This window comes from Amborella trichopoda, chromosome 11 (assembly GCF_054954075.1).
Source record: "Amborella trichopoda isolate Santa Cruz 75 chromosome 11, AtrichopodaSantaCruz75HAP2 v2.0, whole genome shotgun sequence".
Taxonomy (NCBI): Eukaryota; Viridiplantae; Streptophyta; class Magnoliopsida; order Amborellales; family Amborellaceae; genus Amborella; species Amborella trichopoda.
In genome coordinates, this window is record NC_142346.1 from 43704418 (window position 1) to 43722656 (window position 18239).

At 37.0% G+C, this 18239-nt stretch overlaps 1 protein-coding gene across 4 annotated transcripts; it reads left to right on the forward strand.

Annotated features, from left to right (window-relative positions):
- Positions 1–1614: 1614 nt before the first annotated feature.
- On the forward strand, positions 1615–16610 carry LOC18448331 (Class II aaRS and biotin synthetases superfamily protein). Of its 4 annotated transcripts, none has more exons than XM_088850663.1 (7): positions 1615–3148; positions 4883–5062; positions 7778–8035; positions 8272–8406; positions 13368–13649; positions 14585–14725; positions 15981–16610. In XM_088850663.1, exons 1-7 carry the CDS (start codon positions 1631–1633, stop codon positions 16320–16322), a joined length of 2856 nt encoding a protein of 951 aa, XP_088706789.1. In that variant the 5' UTR covers positions 1615–1630; the 3' UTR covers positions 16323–16610. The 4 variants fall into 4 exon arrangements, 3 of the variants coding, with proteins under 3 accessions (XP_088706789.1, XP_088706790.1, XP_088706791.1); XM_088850665.1 differs by lacking the exon at positions 1615–3148 and adding an exon at positions 3335–3445 and having other exon boundaries at positions 3757–5062; XR_016043537.1 differs by lacking the exons at positions 7778–8035; positions 8272–8406; positions 13368–13649; positions 14585–14725; positions 15981–16610 and adding an exon at positions 3330–3445 and having other exon boundaries at positions 3757–4910.
- The last annotated feature ends 1629 nt before the right edge of the window (positions 16611–18239 follow it).

An 18239-nucleotide genomic window follows, 5' to 3' on the forward strand; every position in this document is an offset into this window, starting at 1 on the left:
AATCGGACGCTGCTGAGCTTTTCAGCACATGCATCATGGTATTCTTCTGTGCATATTTAAAACTCGCTCTCAGCCGTCAGATCAAGTGGACCAAACGGTTGCATTTCTCATCTTGAGCTCAGAAAAATGTTGACGTGGCGAAATGTCAGCCGTTAAATTCTCTGATGCTAAGGTTTTGAAATATGCTACTAAACTGTTGTAAGCAGCGTTTTAAAAAACGTCGAGTCGAACCGAATTCGCCTGGTTCGACTCGGAAATCCTGAAAAGGGGATCGGATCGCCTAAAAAATCGGAAATCGTCCGGTTTTAGAGAGAACCGGACGATTCTGTACAGTGAATCGCCGATTCACTGTACGGAATTGGCGAGTCCGAACAGTGAAATCGGCGAGTCCGTACGGAATTTTTTTTTTTTTTTTTTTTTGTGTAATCCATGATAGATTTTTTTGTAATACTTGATCGATTTTTTTGTAATCCATGATCGAATTGTTTTTGTTTTTTTGTAATCCATGATCGCATTTTTTGGTTTTTTGTAACCCATAATAGAATTTTTTGTAATCCATGATCGAAATGTTTGTTTTCTTTTCTTGTAATCCATGATCGATTTTTTTGTTTTTTTTTTTTTTTTTGTAACCCATGATAGAATTTTTTGTAATCCATGATCGAATGTTTTGTAATACATGATCGAAATGTTTGTTTTTTTTTTGTAATCTATGATCGAAATGTTTGTTTTTTTTTTTTGTAATCCATGATTGAATTTTTTGTTTTTCGCTTTTTTTGTAACCCATGATAGAGTTTTTTGTAATCCATGATTGAATTTTTTGTAATCCATGATCGAACTGTTTTTTTCTTTTTTTGTAATCCACGATTGAATTTTTTGTTTTTTTTTGTTTGTTTTTTTTTGTAATCCATGATCGAATTTTATGTAATCCATGATCGAATTTTATGTAATCTATGATCGAATTTTATGTCATCCATGATTGAATTTTTTTTAAATTTGTGATTTTTTTTTTTTAATCCATGATCGAATTTTTTTTTGTAATCCATGATAGAATTTTTTGAAAATTTGTGATTTTTTTTTTAATCCATGATCGATTTTTTTGAAAATTTGTTTTTTTTTTTTTTTAATCCATATTATTCAAAAAGAAAATGAGAGAGATGATGATTCTGAGGCCACCCTATCCCAGCCATATTATTCACATATCGAGTCCCAACAGCAACAGTGTAGGGATGAGCACGAAATACTGTAAATTAAATGTTGAATGGCGGTTCATGCAAGGAAAGAACATATCAATATTCGCATATTCATTCAAAAACATGAAAATTCTTAATGAAGTACCCTCATTTTTTATTGAATTCCTAAAAAAATAATATTTATAATGAATTTTAATACTTTTTTCGAATTTTTTTTAAGCTTTATTCTGACAGATTCACCCGATTTTCGATCCTAATCGCCAATTCGTCGATCCGGATCGATTTTTTGAAAGCCCGATCCGGGTCACCGATCCGTTTTTTAAACCATTGGTTGTAAGCTAAAAACTATGACAATGGTAAGTAACGTTCTCTTTTTAGGGTTTATTCGAAAGCTTCTCTGTAAAGCCATTCTTACAGTCTCTCTCTCTAGCTCCACAGCCATGGCCAGTGGAGATAAGACAGTGATAATTGGGGGCAGAGGCGTGGCTCTCACCTCGGAATCCATTTACGGGATCGCTCATGGCCTCTGCAATGTGCAAATTGACTCTTCTGCACTGGATAAGATATCTAATAGCACAAACCAGTCGAAACCTAGGGTTAAGGTTTCAGAACCTACTGTGAATATAGTTGAGAGCTCGAGGGTCTTATATTCACCAGAGCAATCCAGAGCCTCGCTTGCTGTGCTATTAAACAAGCTTGTATCTTCATCGAGCTCTTTGAGAGGCTCTGGTTTAGTTGTTCGAATTGTTGAGATTCTTAACCGGAAGGTTCCTCTTGCTCTTCCTTGTTCAGAATCAAATTATACTGATAATTCGTTCTTATCAGGGGATGGGGATAGGAGTTTTGGGGTTTCGAATGACGAGAGGGAGGTTTTCGAGCTGAGTTGTTCAAATATTATTGGTGTTTCTTCTCTGGTTGATCATTTTGCGGGGGCTTTCTCCACTGTTATGGATGTCATTTCTGCTCTCTCTTTTGAAGCTTTGCGTGCTGACACGTCAGTTTTCGATTTGAATGTTTCAGGTGATGGTTTCTCTCACAAGGATGAGATTGAAGTTGCCTCTGATATGCGAATGCTTCTCTTTGGTTCGAAGCTTGTTAATGGCCCGAAAATGGCAGAAAGTGAGGAAAAGGATTCTGCATTTTCTTCAATACCTTCTGCTCATGGTGGATTCAAGACCTGTGTGAAGTCCCTTCACTCCAGAACCAGAATTGAATTGAATAGTGAAATTGACACAAAGAAGAAGAAAGCCCGTTATAGGCCACATTGCAATACCCTTACTAACACAATATTGCCCATCGTTGCCTCACTCCATTCAGCTGGCAAGGCAAGTTTGGCTCGAGTCAATCTGATCATTAAATCCATTGAAAATGTCGAACAACAATTGAGAATTTCTGAGGCATTCTCTAAGACATGCACCAGTGAAAATGAATTGAGAAATGGGTTTCGATCAATTTTGTTGAAATTTGAAGAGAACAGTTCAGAATTCTTGGTTGAAGTTTCGCGGTTGTTAGATAGGGTGAAGGATATTTTCGCATGGGAGGCTGCATTGGGTTTGTTTTTACTTCAAACCATTGAGAAGGGCAGAACAAGCAAAGCTAACAATAGTGCTGTAGAAAATTCAGGTTCCATTATAGAGCCATCAGGTAGCAATGCTGTTGTTAATGGTGAAGGTGGTGAGGTTAAAGGGAAACCCAAGGGTGAAAAGAAGAAGAAGAAAAACCCAGAGATTGTTTTGGGAAAGGGAACAACTGTGGTTCATAAAATTATATCTGGGGTTATTCAACAGAGGCTGAAAAGAGAGTATGCTACTGACGAGTACGCGGAAATGTTGGTTGATTGGGCAAGCGAGATATCCTTGTTCTTTGAACCCAAGGATTCAGAACTTGCAATCCTACTGGAGGCAGTGAAAACAGTTGTCGAAAGTAATGAGACTCGGAGAATTCCTAAAATTCCTAAGGTTAGTGATGCTTTTCCCAATTTTTTTTTTTTTGAGTTTTTGTGCTTTATTATGTTGAAGAACTATATCTAGTATCTGGCCTCTAGGATTTTTAGCTGGATTGCACCCCTTTTGGTGTGTATTTAGTTCATATGCTATGCATGAGCTCATTTGTTTTATTGTGATGCGATGAAATTTCTAGTCCTGAGCAATGACATGCAATAATTTCGATGGAGGCTGTCAACAATGTAAAGCATACGTACCAATGCAGCAATATAAAAATCATTCTTATCAAGGGAAAGAATTTTATCTTGATCGGTAAGCCTTGTAACTTTGAAGATGACGGATTTTCTCTCTTAACAAAAAATAAAAAAGAAAAGGAAAAGAAAAAGGTACTGTGATTCAATCAGATGGGATTCATAGGTGCTTGCCTGTTTAAGGTGTATTTTTCGCGCAACCTAATCATGAATTGGCATCTTGTGAGTTGTGACATTAAGAACACAAACGTCATGCCTAGGCTTGAGATGTTCAGAATATGTTAAATTCATGCTGCAGTTGCATCAAGAACCCTTCCTGTCCGTTTAGTTGGTCCCAATATCACCTTATTTATTTTTCTTTTTTGTTTTTAGGTGAGGGAAGTCAATTCGATCAAGCTCGGAGATAGATGCTCCTCTCATGGACATTCCATTTTGTGAAACTAAACAACCTTGCTTCGCATATACTCCTCTCCTTGAAGGAAACTAAACCATACAAGGGCTACCTGCTCAATTATTTTGAACATTTCATGATTAAATTGTTCTGGACTTGGGTTTTGCATACCTTGTTTAGGCTGAATGCTTTAGCCAATGTTTAAAAACTCAAACTTGGTTTGGAACTTGACTCTGTCTCGAGTCGAGTCAACTCACTGAGTCTTGAGTCTACTCAACTAGTTTGCTCTTACAAACCTCAGGTATTCTTATAGATATTAGCTGCTCTGTTATAGTTGGATGAGACTCAGACAACGCTTGGACAGGACTTGGGACCCCCTGATTATTTAAAAGGCTCAGCAAGTCCTTTAAAGAATTGAGCAAGTTTTCTGCAAGAGAACTTGTTGAGAGGTTTCTAAAATGTGCACCTGCTCAAACCGCATTTACTCGGGCAAGTCCTGAATTTTATAATCAAGTTTTGAAAATATTTTTTAGCAAGTGGAAACAGAGAAGCACAAAGAAGTTGAGAAAGAAGGCAAAGGAATCATTTGATATTTCAACCTTTCTTCTGCATGCTCTTTTCTCTCCATTATGTGTGTGGTTTAGTTTGTGGGCCACATTCCCTTGCAGTTTCTTTGATTTAACATTTCATCTTATTGTACTACTATTTGAATTAAAAATATATTCAAGTATGTAAAGATTTGGATCCATTCTATTTCACATGTCACATATACTCTAAATTGCTACTCAACTGTTTACCACTTACTCAGTGTTCACCTGTGTTCCATTTGCTTACTGTATATCTATAACTCAATAGCATTACAATATTGTATACTGTATACATGTACCTGATTCATTTACTTGTATACATTATCTATGTGCCATCAGTGCTTTAGACGTGTAGAGAACTGTTCAGGGAGATCTCATGAAATCTTCTGCAATTAGACTTCTGAAATAATTTTGTTTTATTATGGAAAACTGTCTATGCCTATTTTATAAGCCTCTTTCTCACATTTTATTTCTTAGTAAAAAGTTAGTATGTTTGACTAGATTACCTTGTTCTTGTTAGGGCACTCGAGATTTTGGAAAAGAACAAATGGCAATAAGAGAGAGGGCATTTTCAATTATTGTTGGAGTTTTTAAAAGACATGGAGGAGTGGCCCTAGACACACCTGTTTTTGAATTGAGAGAGACTCTCATGGGGAAATACGGGGAGGACTCAAAGCTGATTTACGACCTTGCTGATCAGGTATATGCAAAAGCATTTCAATTTCGCATCTCTGTCTGGGGAGAATATTGACAGAAAACTAAAATTGTTTGGTGGAAAATAACATAACCTATCAATGTTAATGCATGTCAAGTTTAGCATATAGCATTTTGCATTTCATCAAAGAAAAATTGTGGGATCCATGAAGACATTAATTTTTGAATTTTGGAATGGACATGTAATTGAGTTAAAATAATGATATGAATCATGTGAGATCTTATGAATAAAAAGCACTCTTTCATTGTTAAACCCAGCATTCAACTTGCTACAAAGGGTTGGAGACTAGGAGCTCCAAACCAGTAGGCTATGGCTTGAGATCCAGCTTATCAACAAAAACTGCTATTAATGATTTCAAGGATCTCTCACACTTATTTGGGCTAGCGTAAGATATGATTCCAAGTTGGAACTTTTGTTGCTTCATTCTATGTAGAAACTGTACAACTGACTTATTGGTTGTATGCTTATGATCACAATATGTGTTATGTTAGTAGTGTTATTTGTACTTTTCAAATTACTTGTTATTAGTTTTCTATTATATTATAGTTAAACTTTACTCTTTGAACTTCATTAGATATATCATGGAGTTCTGAATTTTTTTCATGGTTACATGCCCCTTGGGCACATTTCCTTTGTTTTTCTGAATTGTATGCCATATGCTGCTCTGCGCTCCCACCAACACCCCTCCTCTTCCCAAACGCAGAGAAGGGGTTGATAGACCACCAAGGTTTGGGAAAATTTATGGAAGTATAAATAGCAGAGCCTTCAAATATTATGAAAAAATAACAATGCAATCAAGAGATATCATATGAGGAAATTGTAGCATATTCTATTCCCACAAGGGAACAACTAGAATTTTAAACAGCAGTATTCGATCCTACAAGATTTCCCTAATTTTCTTGGATTTGAATATTGGCTGATTCACAGTGGATTTCCCTGTGAATAGGTTTGATGTTCCATTGGGAATGGGTGGTTACTGAAGCATCATTGAGACCCTATGGTAAATTAAATATTTCAAAAGTGTTGAGGACAGAAACACAGCTCTGCCACACAGGGAGATTTCCTTTGTTCGAATATTTGTATACTAAATTATGGGTTTGTTCCTGTTAAATCTTAGGACCAAAATGATAAGAGAAAGTCTGGATAAGTCTGGATGGAAATTTTATGCGGTAGGACTTGGAGAGGGTGCGGGAGAGTGGTTCATTATCCAAGATGGAAGGAGATATGAGAGTGAAGAGTGATGCTACTGACGGTGAAAAGTGATGCTGGTAGTGCAAGGTTAAAAACATTGTGTGGTAAATCAATGATGAAAAGGACATCACTTGGAGGATGTTGCCGTTTCTTGTATCAGACTAGGCCCACTTTGCAAACCAATTACATTTTGGCTCCATCACCTATTGATTAGAGACAGAAAAAAATAGAAGGTACAGGGGGGACAGGTTTTCACTTGAATTTATCCCATTCAAAATGTAAATCCAAAATCCTTCTGGAGTCCCTTTTGAAACATGTGTGCCAGTATGCCACAATGTCCACATGCCAAAAGGGCCCCAAAACAGCGCCAAATCATGTGTTTTTCCTAATCATTTTCTCTTTTTTTCTGTTAAATGGGGGTGGGTTGGGTTGGTGGGTTGTTCAATGGCTATATACTTTTGGGTTGGATGCATGTTCCTAGAGAGCAGGTCTTCCTCGGGCTGCCGTAGAAGCTCTTTTAGGATACAAGTGATAAAAGAATTGAATTAGTTGCTCTTGATAGGATGTTAAGCACACCAAAACGTTCCAGCTCTGCATTATAAGGAGACTATAAGGAACACACAAATGAAGTTTTCAATATGATCCATATTTGTAAGGATCTTTGCTGATATTGTCAGGGATTCCAATATGAGGGTATCCTAGATCCTGGGACCCTGCAGTACGCCAAAGATGTCTCTGTTTACATGGCTTATATTGAACATGAACCTTCTTACCAAGGAGAGCTAAAAAGAAAGTTTTCAAAATTTTGAGCGAGACTCCTCTTTTCTAGTGGGAGAGTTTTACCATGGTATTTCTAAATACTCTAGACTTGGTGGGTTATATGCAAGGTCTTTTTGTGGTACAAAGTTTGGATGGTTGGGGGAGAACTCTCTTTTGGGGTACAAGTTTTGGACAATACGACAATTAGCGTACAATTTGTGTGTGTGTGTGTGTGTGTGAGTGAGAGAGAGAGAGAGAGAGAGAGAGAGAGTACTCGTGGAGATTATGAGAGGAAATGGATCATAGATTCTTCATGGGGGCCATTGTGCTGCGCAATTTCGGAACATTGAAGTACGAAAACAACATTTTATCTCCTTGAGGATGTTATCTTGCTGCCCATGAGGAAGACCAATTCTAGTTGTATCATATGAATGACATGAGGAATCTAGCTGCGGGTTGCATAAACTAATCTGTGTTGTTGGTGCTTTTTGCATAATGTACTGAGTATTTTTTCTGTTGCAATCCGTTCTTTCTTTTAAATTTCAATGGGATTCATTTTTTTCTTCAATATTGATTATGAAAATAAATCCTGTATAAGAGAAGCCAGCTTGCCTAAATGTGTTGGTTTGTTATTTAATCAATTTTTTTTTCTTTGACTATTTGGTTCCTTTCTTCTCATCATTATTTGAAACATTTTGATTTCTTTGATCTCTGTGATTTGTTTATGATATGTCACGTGTCAATTTACAGGGTGGTGAGATTTGTTCTTTGCGGTATGATCTGACTGTTCCATTTGCTAGATATGTGGCCATGAACGGTATTACCATGTTAAAAAGGTATCACATAGCAAAAGTGTACCGACGAGACAACCCGTCCAAGGGGAGATTCCGTGAATTCTATCAGTGTGATTTTGATATTGCTGGTCAGTTTCCATTAATGCAACCTGATTTTGAGGTTATAAAGGTCATGACCGAGTTGCTAGATGAACTTAATATTGGTGAATATGAGGTACTCTTTTGTCTCAGTTATGCTAATTAATCTTACTTTTATCGTCTTTCCTCAAAAAAAAAATCGTATGTTTAATGTCTCTCCCATATGATCCTTATTTCCTTGCATTTCCTTGATACTGAACGAAAATTTATTGTCACTCTTTTCCTTTTATTTGTAGTTGGATCTCGTGTAATTTTTTTTTTATCTGAAAATCCTACATTTCTATATTGTTTAATGAGTTGTTTTAATTACAGATAAAGCTCAATCACCGAAAATTGTTAGATGGAATGTTAGAGATATGTGGCGTACCTTCAAATAAGTTCAGGACAGTCTGCTCAAGCATTGATAAGTTGGATAAGCAGTCCTTCGAGCAAGTCCACAAGGAATTGGTGGGTACATTTTTTTTCCTTTTTGGTTGGCTTATTCTTCTGTATCTTTATTTATAATTCTAGTGGTATTCATTTTGCATGATTATATTGGGAGTTGGGTCCAGACTTGCTGTCTGGAGAAGAATTCCATCTAAAGATTTTAAACTTTGGAACTCCAGTATTTGGCTTCTTAAGGTACAGTCAAGTCTTGTAGTTCTATTTTTCTTTGATGTATATACTGTTTGTTAGTGTGAGCAAATCAGGTCTCTCCACCAGGAGGCTCTTTGAAAGAAAGAACCTCTTGTAAGAGAACTAACTGCCTATAATGACTAGATTTTGGGGATGTACTCATTGATGGACTCGAAGTCATAATGAATTAAAAAAGTATGATGAGTGCAAGAGGAACGGAAAATAATATGGAGGTTGGGAATCATACATGTTATGCAAGGTAGCCCATGTCATGCACAAGATGTCACACCTGGGGAGGCATGATACTCTAGGGAGGGATTTTTGGCTGCATTTGGTCTCACTGCTTATTCTCTTCAATGTCTCTCATGACCTTGTCATTATGTTTCTTAATATTGAAATCTATTTGGCCTGCATGAAAACTTCATTTGATTAATAAATTCCTCATAGGGCTCTTGTTTCCACTTGTAACCCTGAAAAAGTTAGTATTTTGGATAATATTATGGGGGAAAGTAGGGCCTGTTGTACGTCAGTATTGTAAAGCTTGTGAAGCTCGTATTATAAATACATGCAGTCAACATTCTCCCCAACAAAGCATTATGGAGAAAAACAGATTATGAAACATTCTATCCACCTTAAGCTTAACTTATGGAGAATATGCTTTAGGGAGGAACCATATGTATCAAAAGTAGAGCGCCTATAACCAGGTAGGCATGCTCCTTGAGGTTCATTACGCTAATCACACTCTGCTTGGTCCCACCTCACCTCCAGGTGGCTGCTCTGGCCACTGCTTGGTAGCAAAATATTTCGAGCCCAAATGAGTAATTGTGGGATGGGTAACCCCATACCATATACTTGACTTCCTACAGGTAGCAGTAAGGATCCTAAACTGCTCCATCTTTTAATTGTGTATGCACGTTCAAGTGCTGGTTTAGTTAACTGGCCTTCATGAAGGGCACATGCCCCTATTGATCTCAGATAACACCAATTGTGCCCCATGTAGAGGACAGAAATGAAGGGTCACTAGTTAATTTATTTTTGTAGAAATCAGAATTTATTTAAAACAAAAAAATATAATAGTCACAAATGTGTTAGGAGTGGGTGCGGGAGTGGTCAGGGGATTATCCCCTACCTAAAGTTCCCTATGCCTTGGGGACGACTATATATATTATGAACTATTATATATAAATTTATAGATTATTATAAAAAATGTATTATTTTGTATATAATATATATTATGAAATCATAAAAACTTTAAAAACAAATGAATTATATTTTTAATATTATATACACGTGAACCCCAGAGATTCCATTGTGAGAGATAGAACTGTTAACGGGCCTGGGCAAGGGTTCAGGCCATATGATAAGGCCTGTGGGCTGTCTCAGGTTGGGCCCAAAATAAATTCGAGCCTGGCTAGCACTTGCCTGGCCAGGCCCAAATTGTTTTATTTTATATTGCACATATTAGAAAAACATTTTCCCTATATTTTTATAAGGCCTGGGGGGGGCCAGTTTTTCAGGCAGGGCCCAGGCAGGGCTCGGACTTATCTTGCACAGTTTGGGGCTGGGCTGGCCCAGTCCGAACCAGCGTAAGCAGCTCTAGTGAAAGAAATCCATAAAATATGGTTTGAGATTGTAAAGCCATGCCAAGAAAGGGAGCTGGAATTTATTCTTAACCACCATCATCTTTTGATGGTGTTAATGAAACCTTGCGATCCACATCTATTCATCCATAAATAAAATGCATATAATCAACATATGTAGGCGCACAGCCATACGTACTATAGTTAGTTATTGACTGTAGCAAATCTTTGTGATTGACAATTTGTCTAAGCGTATACAAATTAGAAACATCTAATCTTATATTGGATTGCTGTGTATCATGATCCTATGTTAAATGGGATGGATATCCCATATAATCAGGACCGTGCTATCAAGGAGCTAAACAATGAGCAGGAGTGTCCCCTGGGAAAAGTGCTTCTTGTAATTGTTAGAAAGTGGTGGATTAGGATTATTGATTTGAATTTGTATTTGGTTGACACTGGTTTATGACTTGAATATATTCCAGAGAACTAAGGGGTGGCTCCAATAAGTGGGAAGATGAAGGAAAGTAAACTTAGGTGGGTTGGCCATGTGCAACGCAGATCCAATACGATAACGGTTAGGGGGTCTAATTTGGTTCAATTGGAAGGCTCCAAAAAGGCAAGGAGAAGGCCCAAAATGACATGAATAAAAGTAGTGAGAAAGGATATGGGGAATTATGGTCTTACTGAGGGCATGGCCATTGATGGAGCAGAATGGCGAAACAAGATTCTTGTAGCAGACCACAAACAGTATAGATAAGGCTCTAATGATGATGATGATGATGGCTAGTTGATATCTTGTTATGCAACCAATTGACCTTTTTCTTAGGCAGGTGTTATAATATGATAATGCTTATTAATATAGACTATGTTATAGCTCCTCTTGTGGTCTATACCCTGTATGAGTCATGCCTCAAGGAAGCAACTACTCGGAAAAAGATGTGAATAACCAGAAAAAATCCGCCCTCCAGTGAGGTGTCAACCAGTGTTACATGGATCCCAACTCGAGTTTTGTGGCGATACATGTCTAAAAGGTAGTACACAAAAAGCCAGTATGGAGAGACATGTCTGTACAAGCCATCATTTTGAAATTTGAATAACTCAAAGTGGTGGACAAGGGGCTTCCATGAAAAGGTCCCAAGGTCGAGCTCAGCTATGAGCTCTTGTCATTTTTGTTATTCAAATGCAGTGTCCCCACTCCCCACATATCGATATATGTCAAAGTTTTTGCACATGTTGACATGTAACACCAAGCCCTAGGGTGAGTGTCGGGCCAACTTTGATGTACACCCATGCTAGTAGGACTTTCTCAATAATGCCTGTTCTCCATGGTGCTGTGATGGTTTCTTTGGCAAAATGGAATATTGATTACCTTTAGAGTGTTATATTTGGTGTTAAACTCAAGATTGTAGCATTCTTTGTGCAACTTTCGTGGAGGTTATGATGCTAATCAAATTTCTTCAATTTGCCAACAAGTGGAACTTGACAAGTACCTATATAGAATCGAATTCTCAGGATGTCCTTTGGTTGGAGGGAGGAATTCTTTCCTGATGACAGTTCACTTTCTCGAAATTTATGGTCCTTTAAAGCTATTTTTGACAACTGGAAGTACAGCTTTTGTGGGAATCTTTGGGGAATTGGGAATCCAGAAGATACTGAAAAAGAAAAAATCGTGATTGAGAAACTGAGAACCCTTTTCTGGCAATATTTCCGGGAGATCTGGTGTTGACAATTGCTCATGTTTGGTGACCTGGAAAGCTGAAAACCACTGTTTTAACCATTCATTATGTAACTCATTGATTAAATGTTGAAATTCATTGCTTGATTGAGAGTGTTTAGTTATAACTCATCCATATTATTACTTACAATTTACAAAATAGATGCTTTTCTTTCTCCCTGTCTCCCATTGTCTCTTTAATGGTTTTCTTTTGATTGGTCTTTTATTTTGTAAAACATATATTTTCAATTCAAATAACTGTGTTATTGTCATCACAAAAAAAGCTGTCAAATGCCACATACTAGTTAAACGATGAGAGAGAGAGAGAGAGAGAGATGTTAGTCTCTTGGAGAGAGATAAAGCAAGAGAGAGGTGGTTTCCATACAAAGAAAGAGAGAGGGGCAGGATATTGCCGGGGGGGGGGGGGGGGGGGGGGGGGGAGAGAGAGAGAGAAACTCTTGTAGAGGGAGAGGTGGTGGTCTGGGCAATAGAGCGTAGGTTCTAAGAGAGAGCAAGAGAGGGAGATCTCAAGCTCACACTAAATTGAGTTAAAAACAGATAGGTTTAATTTTTTTAGAACTAAACTTTAGCCTTTTTATTAGAGTATTTTTTAATATGGCATGGGAGAGTAAAGCTTGTATAAAAAAAGATTTTTTTTTGTGCATGCGTGTGTGTGTGTGAGAGCGAGAGAGGGGAAAATGTTGTCTAGAAACAGCTTGCATAAAAAAGGTTTTTTCTTTTTTTTTTTTGAAAAAAAGTTTTATTATTATGGGAGGAAAAAGAACAAGCTTGTCCAGAAACAACTTGTACAAAAACTTCTCTATGGGAGGAAAAGAAAAAGCTAAATAACTTTCCCCTACTTTGGGAAAGCAGGGAAAAAATAGCTCTGCTTTGCCCCCTTTTCCCTGGGTTTCCCTCTACCAAATAGGGGAAGGCTACACAAAGCGGGAAAGCTGTGGGCTTCCTTCCTGGTTGTCAATGGTGGCCTAAATTACATGTTGAGAGGAAACCTGCCACTTGGTTGGTGAAGAAAACTGGTATTTCTCTTAGGTAACAAATTCTAGAGAATGACAGGTAACACGTGAGGTTTTAAGTCCCTTTCTTATATATTAGATATGTTTCTATTGTTTCCTCTTGGATGGAGAACTGCATTTTTTTATGATCTTTTTTTTGAAGCATTTATGATTTCTTTTATAAGATTCAGTTCTACTTCTACACATAGAACTGAGTAGCCTGGAACAATCATTTCCATCAATGCGTAGGTAACATCTGAAATTCAGTTAAAAAACTGCTGCTTTTTTCAACTCTCACTTGTAGAACATGATTTGTAGGGTTTAAAAAGTTCTTTCTTTTATGACCGACAGCTTAATTTCATTTTGCTAAATCTATTTTACCTCATCATGTTCCTTTCTAGCTGCATTTTCATTTACTTTTCTGTTTACTGTAACATTTTTTTAGATACTGTAGTTAATGTGCTTTATCTTTATATTCGGCAGGTAGAGGATAAAGGCTTAACTATAGAAATGGCTGAGAGTATTGGTTCCTTTGTGAAGAAACGTGGTCATCCGCTGCAAATATTGGCTGATTTGCAACACGAGAACAGCCCATTTTTGAAGAATGATGGATCTCTTGTTGCACTCAAAGAGTTGGAAATCTTATTTAGAGCACTAGAGAAGTCAAAGTGTATAGATCGCGTGGTTTTCGATTTAAGCCTTGCAAGAGGTCTTGATTATTACACAGGTGTTATCTATGAAGCCATTTTCAAAGGCGCTACACAGGTATATTTTGAGCAAATTTCATATTTCTCGGTCAGCAAATCTCCTGTTTAAGTAACTTGCAGTTATACAACATCATGAGCATACTTCTTAGTGGAAAGTGAGGAAATTGCAACATACTTTGAAATCAAGTAGTGCTGAAAAATGGAATCATTATGCTGATTGTTCTAGAGTTGTAAGGTTAATCACAGTGGTCATGTCAACCATAATCTGTGTAAGTAAAGTTCAAAGTATTCCTGGACCTGTTCATGTAGGTCAGTAAGTGGTATGGTCAAAGTTTTCCAGTATGAATTAGGATTATATAGTGTCTTGTATCCTGTGCTGCCTCGTGCTCACATACTTCATATTGCATTTACAAAGATAATGTAGGCTGGCTTTGGAGGCATCTTGAGGATGCTAATACATTGGGTGCCGTATTCAGTTGTGTTCCTTGCAGTTGTGATGGAAAAAAGTGGGGAAGTACCTGTATCCTTATAGAATTTAAAACGCGGTAGCCGCATTTTACATGATTCGTCAAATGTAAAGGGTGCAAAAGGGATATGGCATAAGGTTGAGAGTTGACCATCGACAGTTTCTCACCCATTCGGTTAAAAAGTCTTCTGGTTTTGAAAACTACAGTTTGTATTTCAAACAAAAGAAAAAGTAAACTGAAATGGTAGTTGTACTTGAGCCTATTTTTGGTGGTTTTCTTCAATAATCTTATCTGGCTTTTAACCCAGGATTTCACAAGGCTGATATGGCAATGCCCATTTGGGGTATTTTCAAATTACATTTGCTTGCTTCCAGCTATTTTGGACATTCAGAAAAACCAGCCTAATGTGGGGATTTACTTTGTCTTCCACTATTCTTTTTAACCAATTGATTCTTGCAATATTTATGTAAAAAAAGGAAGACTTTATCCGTCTTTTGAATAGTTTTTCTTGGAACTGTTTGTGTAGGTTGGCTCCATTGCAGCAGGAGGGCGTTACGACAATCTTGTTGGGATGTTTGGTTCAAAGCAGGTTCCTGCAGTTGGTGTGAGCCTTGGGATTGAGAGAGTTTTCACAATTATGGAACAGTTGCAGAAAGACAAGAAGAAGGTGAGTTCTCACTTGAATTTTAATTTTTCTTCACATGAACATACCCTTCCTTCAATTTACTGTAGCTGTATGTTATTCTTACCCTCACATCATACGTCCATTAGTTTTTGTTAGAGATCTAAGTATTTTAGTTTAGGAATTTATACTATAAGACCATCCATCTTTGGAATAAGGAGGCCACAAATAATCCTAGTCATCAAATGTCAAAAATCAGACAGTTTTAAAGTATGTCACAAAGTTCAAAAAAGAAAAAATTGAACTTTGAGCTTGATCAGTCACGCACTCTTCCTGATTTCAAGTCTAGCAGTCCCAAGTCACCATGACCTCCTTATACAAGAGATAAATGTTCTTGTTGTATATATTTCCTTTGGTTTTTATCATTTTTATTGTACACTCTTTTTAGCATGTTTATGAATTCTATGCTTGTGATCTGTATGGAGTATCAAAGTCTTCAAGCCGTTGTGTAACTCTCAATTTCAAAAGTGTTGTATTGGGTCTGGGTGTATACTTCCTTGCCCTTTTTCAAACAGATGTTGGTGATTTCAGTATCCCTTAAGAATGTCGAGAAACCCAGGATAGGATAAATTGTACATCCGCAGTAGGTTGAATAGACCACGGGGAGGAGATCTAGTTTGTGACACCATGTGTGTCTCTCCTCTTGCTAGTGAAATTTTGTTGATTACTTGCACGAAATGAACCATATTTCGTCTTGTCTCTCTTTGCTACATACCGAAGGCTTTATTAAGAGATGATGAGATTCTTCATCAGGGTGAGAAAAACTGGGCCTTTATTCTTCTTGTGCATCTAGGCTTTCAGAGGAGAGCGACGAAGTTTCTCATAGGCTTTCCATTCTGTGGTAGCTCAGACCCTTTGTTTGACATCATTTTGAGGTCTCTTCTTTTGACTAATAGTTTGAAGGTTGTCTTGAGACAGCCTTAAAGCGATAGTTTTGTGTATTTTAGTGGAATTGATCATTCTAAGACCTTAGAGTGTGCATAAGGACCTTTTCATATATACTTGGTATGGGTTCTCAAAGATCTTGTCACAAATTTATGAACTTTGATTGGATAAGCGCTCAGCATGGTTGATTGGCGTATGATACTTCTCTAATCATTCGTTAGATTCTAAGTCACTGTACTACTTGCTCGCACCATTGGCAATACTCCTAACTTTCAGTCTCTCTCTCGCTTTCTTTCTCTCCTGCACTTGCATGTATACCCTGCAGCTATTGACGGTGTTTATTCTGTTGGTTTAGACAATACGAGCCTCTGAAACACAAGTTCTGGTGGTTCTTTTTGGGGATGATTTGGGGGAAGCAGCTGCCCTATCCAGTGAGCTTTGGAATGCAAAGATAAAGGCAGAATTTGTTCTGACATCGAGCAAAAAAATCTCAAAACAGATTGATTACGTTGTGCAGTCATGTATCCCTTGGATGATTATTGTGGGTGATGATGAACTTGAAAGAGGAGTTGTAAAGATGAAAGACATTATGGCCAACAAACAAGTGGAGGTCCCGAGAGAAAGAATCGTTGGGGAGCTCCAGGCCAAATTGAGAACCATTAATGAATGCTCCTCTGAGCACAATGTTGTTGTTTAGTAGGTCTCTCTCTCTCTCTCTCTCTCTCTCTCTCTCTCTCTCTCTCTCTCTTCCTTCGAGGTGCTATAGAGCAGATTGAGAACCACTAATGAATCCACCTCTGAGAAAAATGATGTTTACCAGGCATTGACCCTCTTAGAGAGCTGCAAGTTTTGCTAATCACAAGCTCTTATTCCATGATAAGAAAAGAAATACAGGCTCCAAGGGCTCTCTCTCTCACATATGAAACTGCAATGTATTGCTCATGAATTAATTTATGAAGAGAAATGTGTGATATTTATGAAGCCATTCTATTTTTCATCTTGATAGTGTTCTACTGTCATCTTTGCCTCTGGGGTTCGTTTCCATCTTTGAATTGTATGAACAAGTGTAGACCATATCTACGGGATTAAATGCAACCTATGTTTAGCAAAGTAGTAGTAATGTCCCGATCGACAAAAGGCCGTTACTGGTATGTAACAAATTTTAAATGGGAAAATAGAAAACGAGGAGGTTTCTATAAGGCTTAGGCTTTATGAAGACAAAATAAAGCCTCATCTTAAATCCTCGTTCAAAAAGCACTTTTAGCAATGGAAATCTCCATGGTTCTAAAATTAATTTTCAACACCGACAATGGAATTTGAAACTCAAAAAATGGTATAAGATCTTTTGGAACCATAAACACTTATTTTTAAAGTGAAATAGACGGTTTAGATAGTTTGTTACAGTAACCATATTTTAAAAACTTCAGATCCTAATTTTTTTTTTCACAACCATGATGTTCTAACCAAGATTAACAATTTAAAGGTTTTCTAATGCTTGAATTGTAATTTTTGATGAGTTATAAGTGATGTTTTACTTATTTTGATAAGGTTGCAGCCCTATCAAACCATTTTCTAATAAAAAAATATCATTTCTAAAAGGTACAGTTTGATGTTGTAGTAATGCACAATGTTTATTTAAGTAGGATGGTGTAATTTTGACAAGAGCATGTATACTGTGCTTGGTTGGGAGGATGGTTTACTTCTACTCCCTTGGTCAAAAGGCCTATTTAAAAAAATTTGAAATTTTGGGACCCACTTAAGAATTACCATATGATTATTCTAAAAGAAAAATTGAAACACTTAGGTCTCTATTCAATCTCAAGGCGTTATTTTTTAAAAGTGCATAAAGGGTACAATTAGGAATTTTTTTTCTTTTTTGGTTGAGGTTAATATATGGATTGAAGAGGTTACCTCCCAAAATTTAAGGTCCTAAAACCAATTCTAGGTGGTGTTTTGCCTGAGGGAGTAAATGCATATTCTACTCCGACACAAGTACAATATCTTTTGGCATTTGATGACACTTTTTAAGACAATGCCCAATACTACATGTCTCTTAAGACTATCATATCGATATTGACCAATTAAATTGGATGGACTAAGACATAATATATAAAATATAAGTGTAGTAATAATAGGAGTAGAAATGAGAAAGTAGTTGATCAAGAAATACCTAAAAGAGATTGTTTCTAATATCTACGGTCGATAATCCAAGAGAATGGAGTGATTCAGGAAGATGTCGCATATAGAATTAGTTGGGCGGACGAAGTGGAGATATGCACCCTGAGTTTTATATGATTGCCACATATCATTAAAACTAAAGGGGAAGTTCTATACGATAGTTGTAAAACCAGCTATACTTTATGGGATGGATTGTTAGGTAGTCAGGAAACAACATATTCATAGAATGAATGTAGCTGAGATAAAGATATTAAGATAAATAAGTGGCATGACAAGAAAGTATAGAATTCAAAATAAATATATATGAGAGAATGTAGGTGTAGCTTCAATTGACGATAAGATAATGAAAAATATACATAAGTGGTCTGACCATGTGCAGCGTAGACCTAATACACATTCAAGTTGAAGACTCTAAAAGGACAAGCGGAAGGCCCAA

Excerpts from the sequence above, each read along its gene's own strand:
- LOC18448331 (XM_088850663.1), top strand. The coding sequence starts at position 1,631 with ATGGCCAGTGGAGATAAGACAGTGATAATTGGGGGCAGAGGCGTGGCT. Across the intron at positions 8,407-13,367 it reads AGCAAGTCCACAAGGAATTG|GTAGAGGATAAAGGCTTAAC; the intron begins GTGGGTACATTT and ends TATATTCGGCAG. Across the intron at positions 14,726-15,980 it reads TGCAGAAAGACAAGAAGAAG|ACAATACGAGCCTCTGAAAC; the intron begins GTGAGTTCTCAC and ends CTGTTGGTTTAG.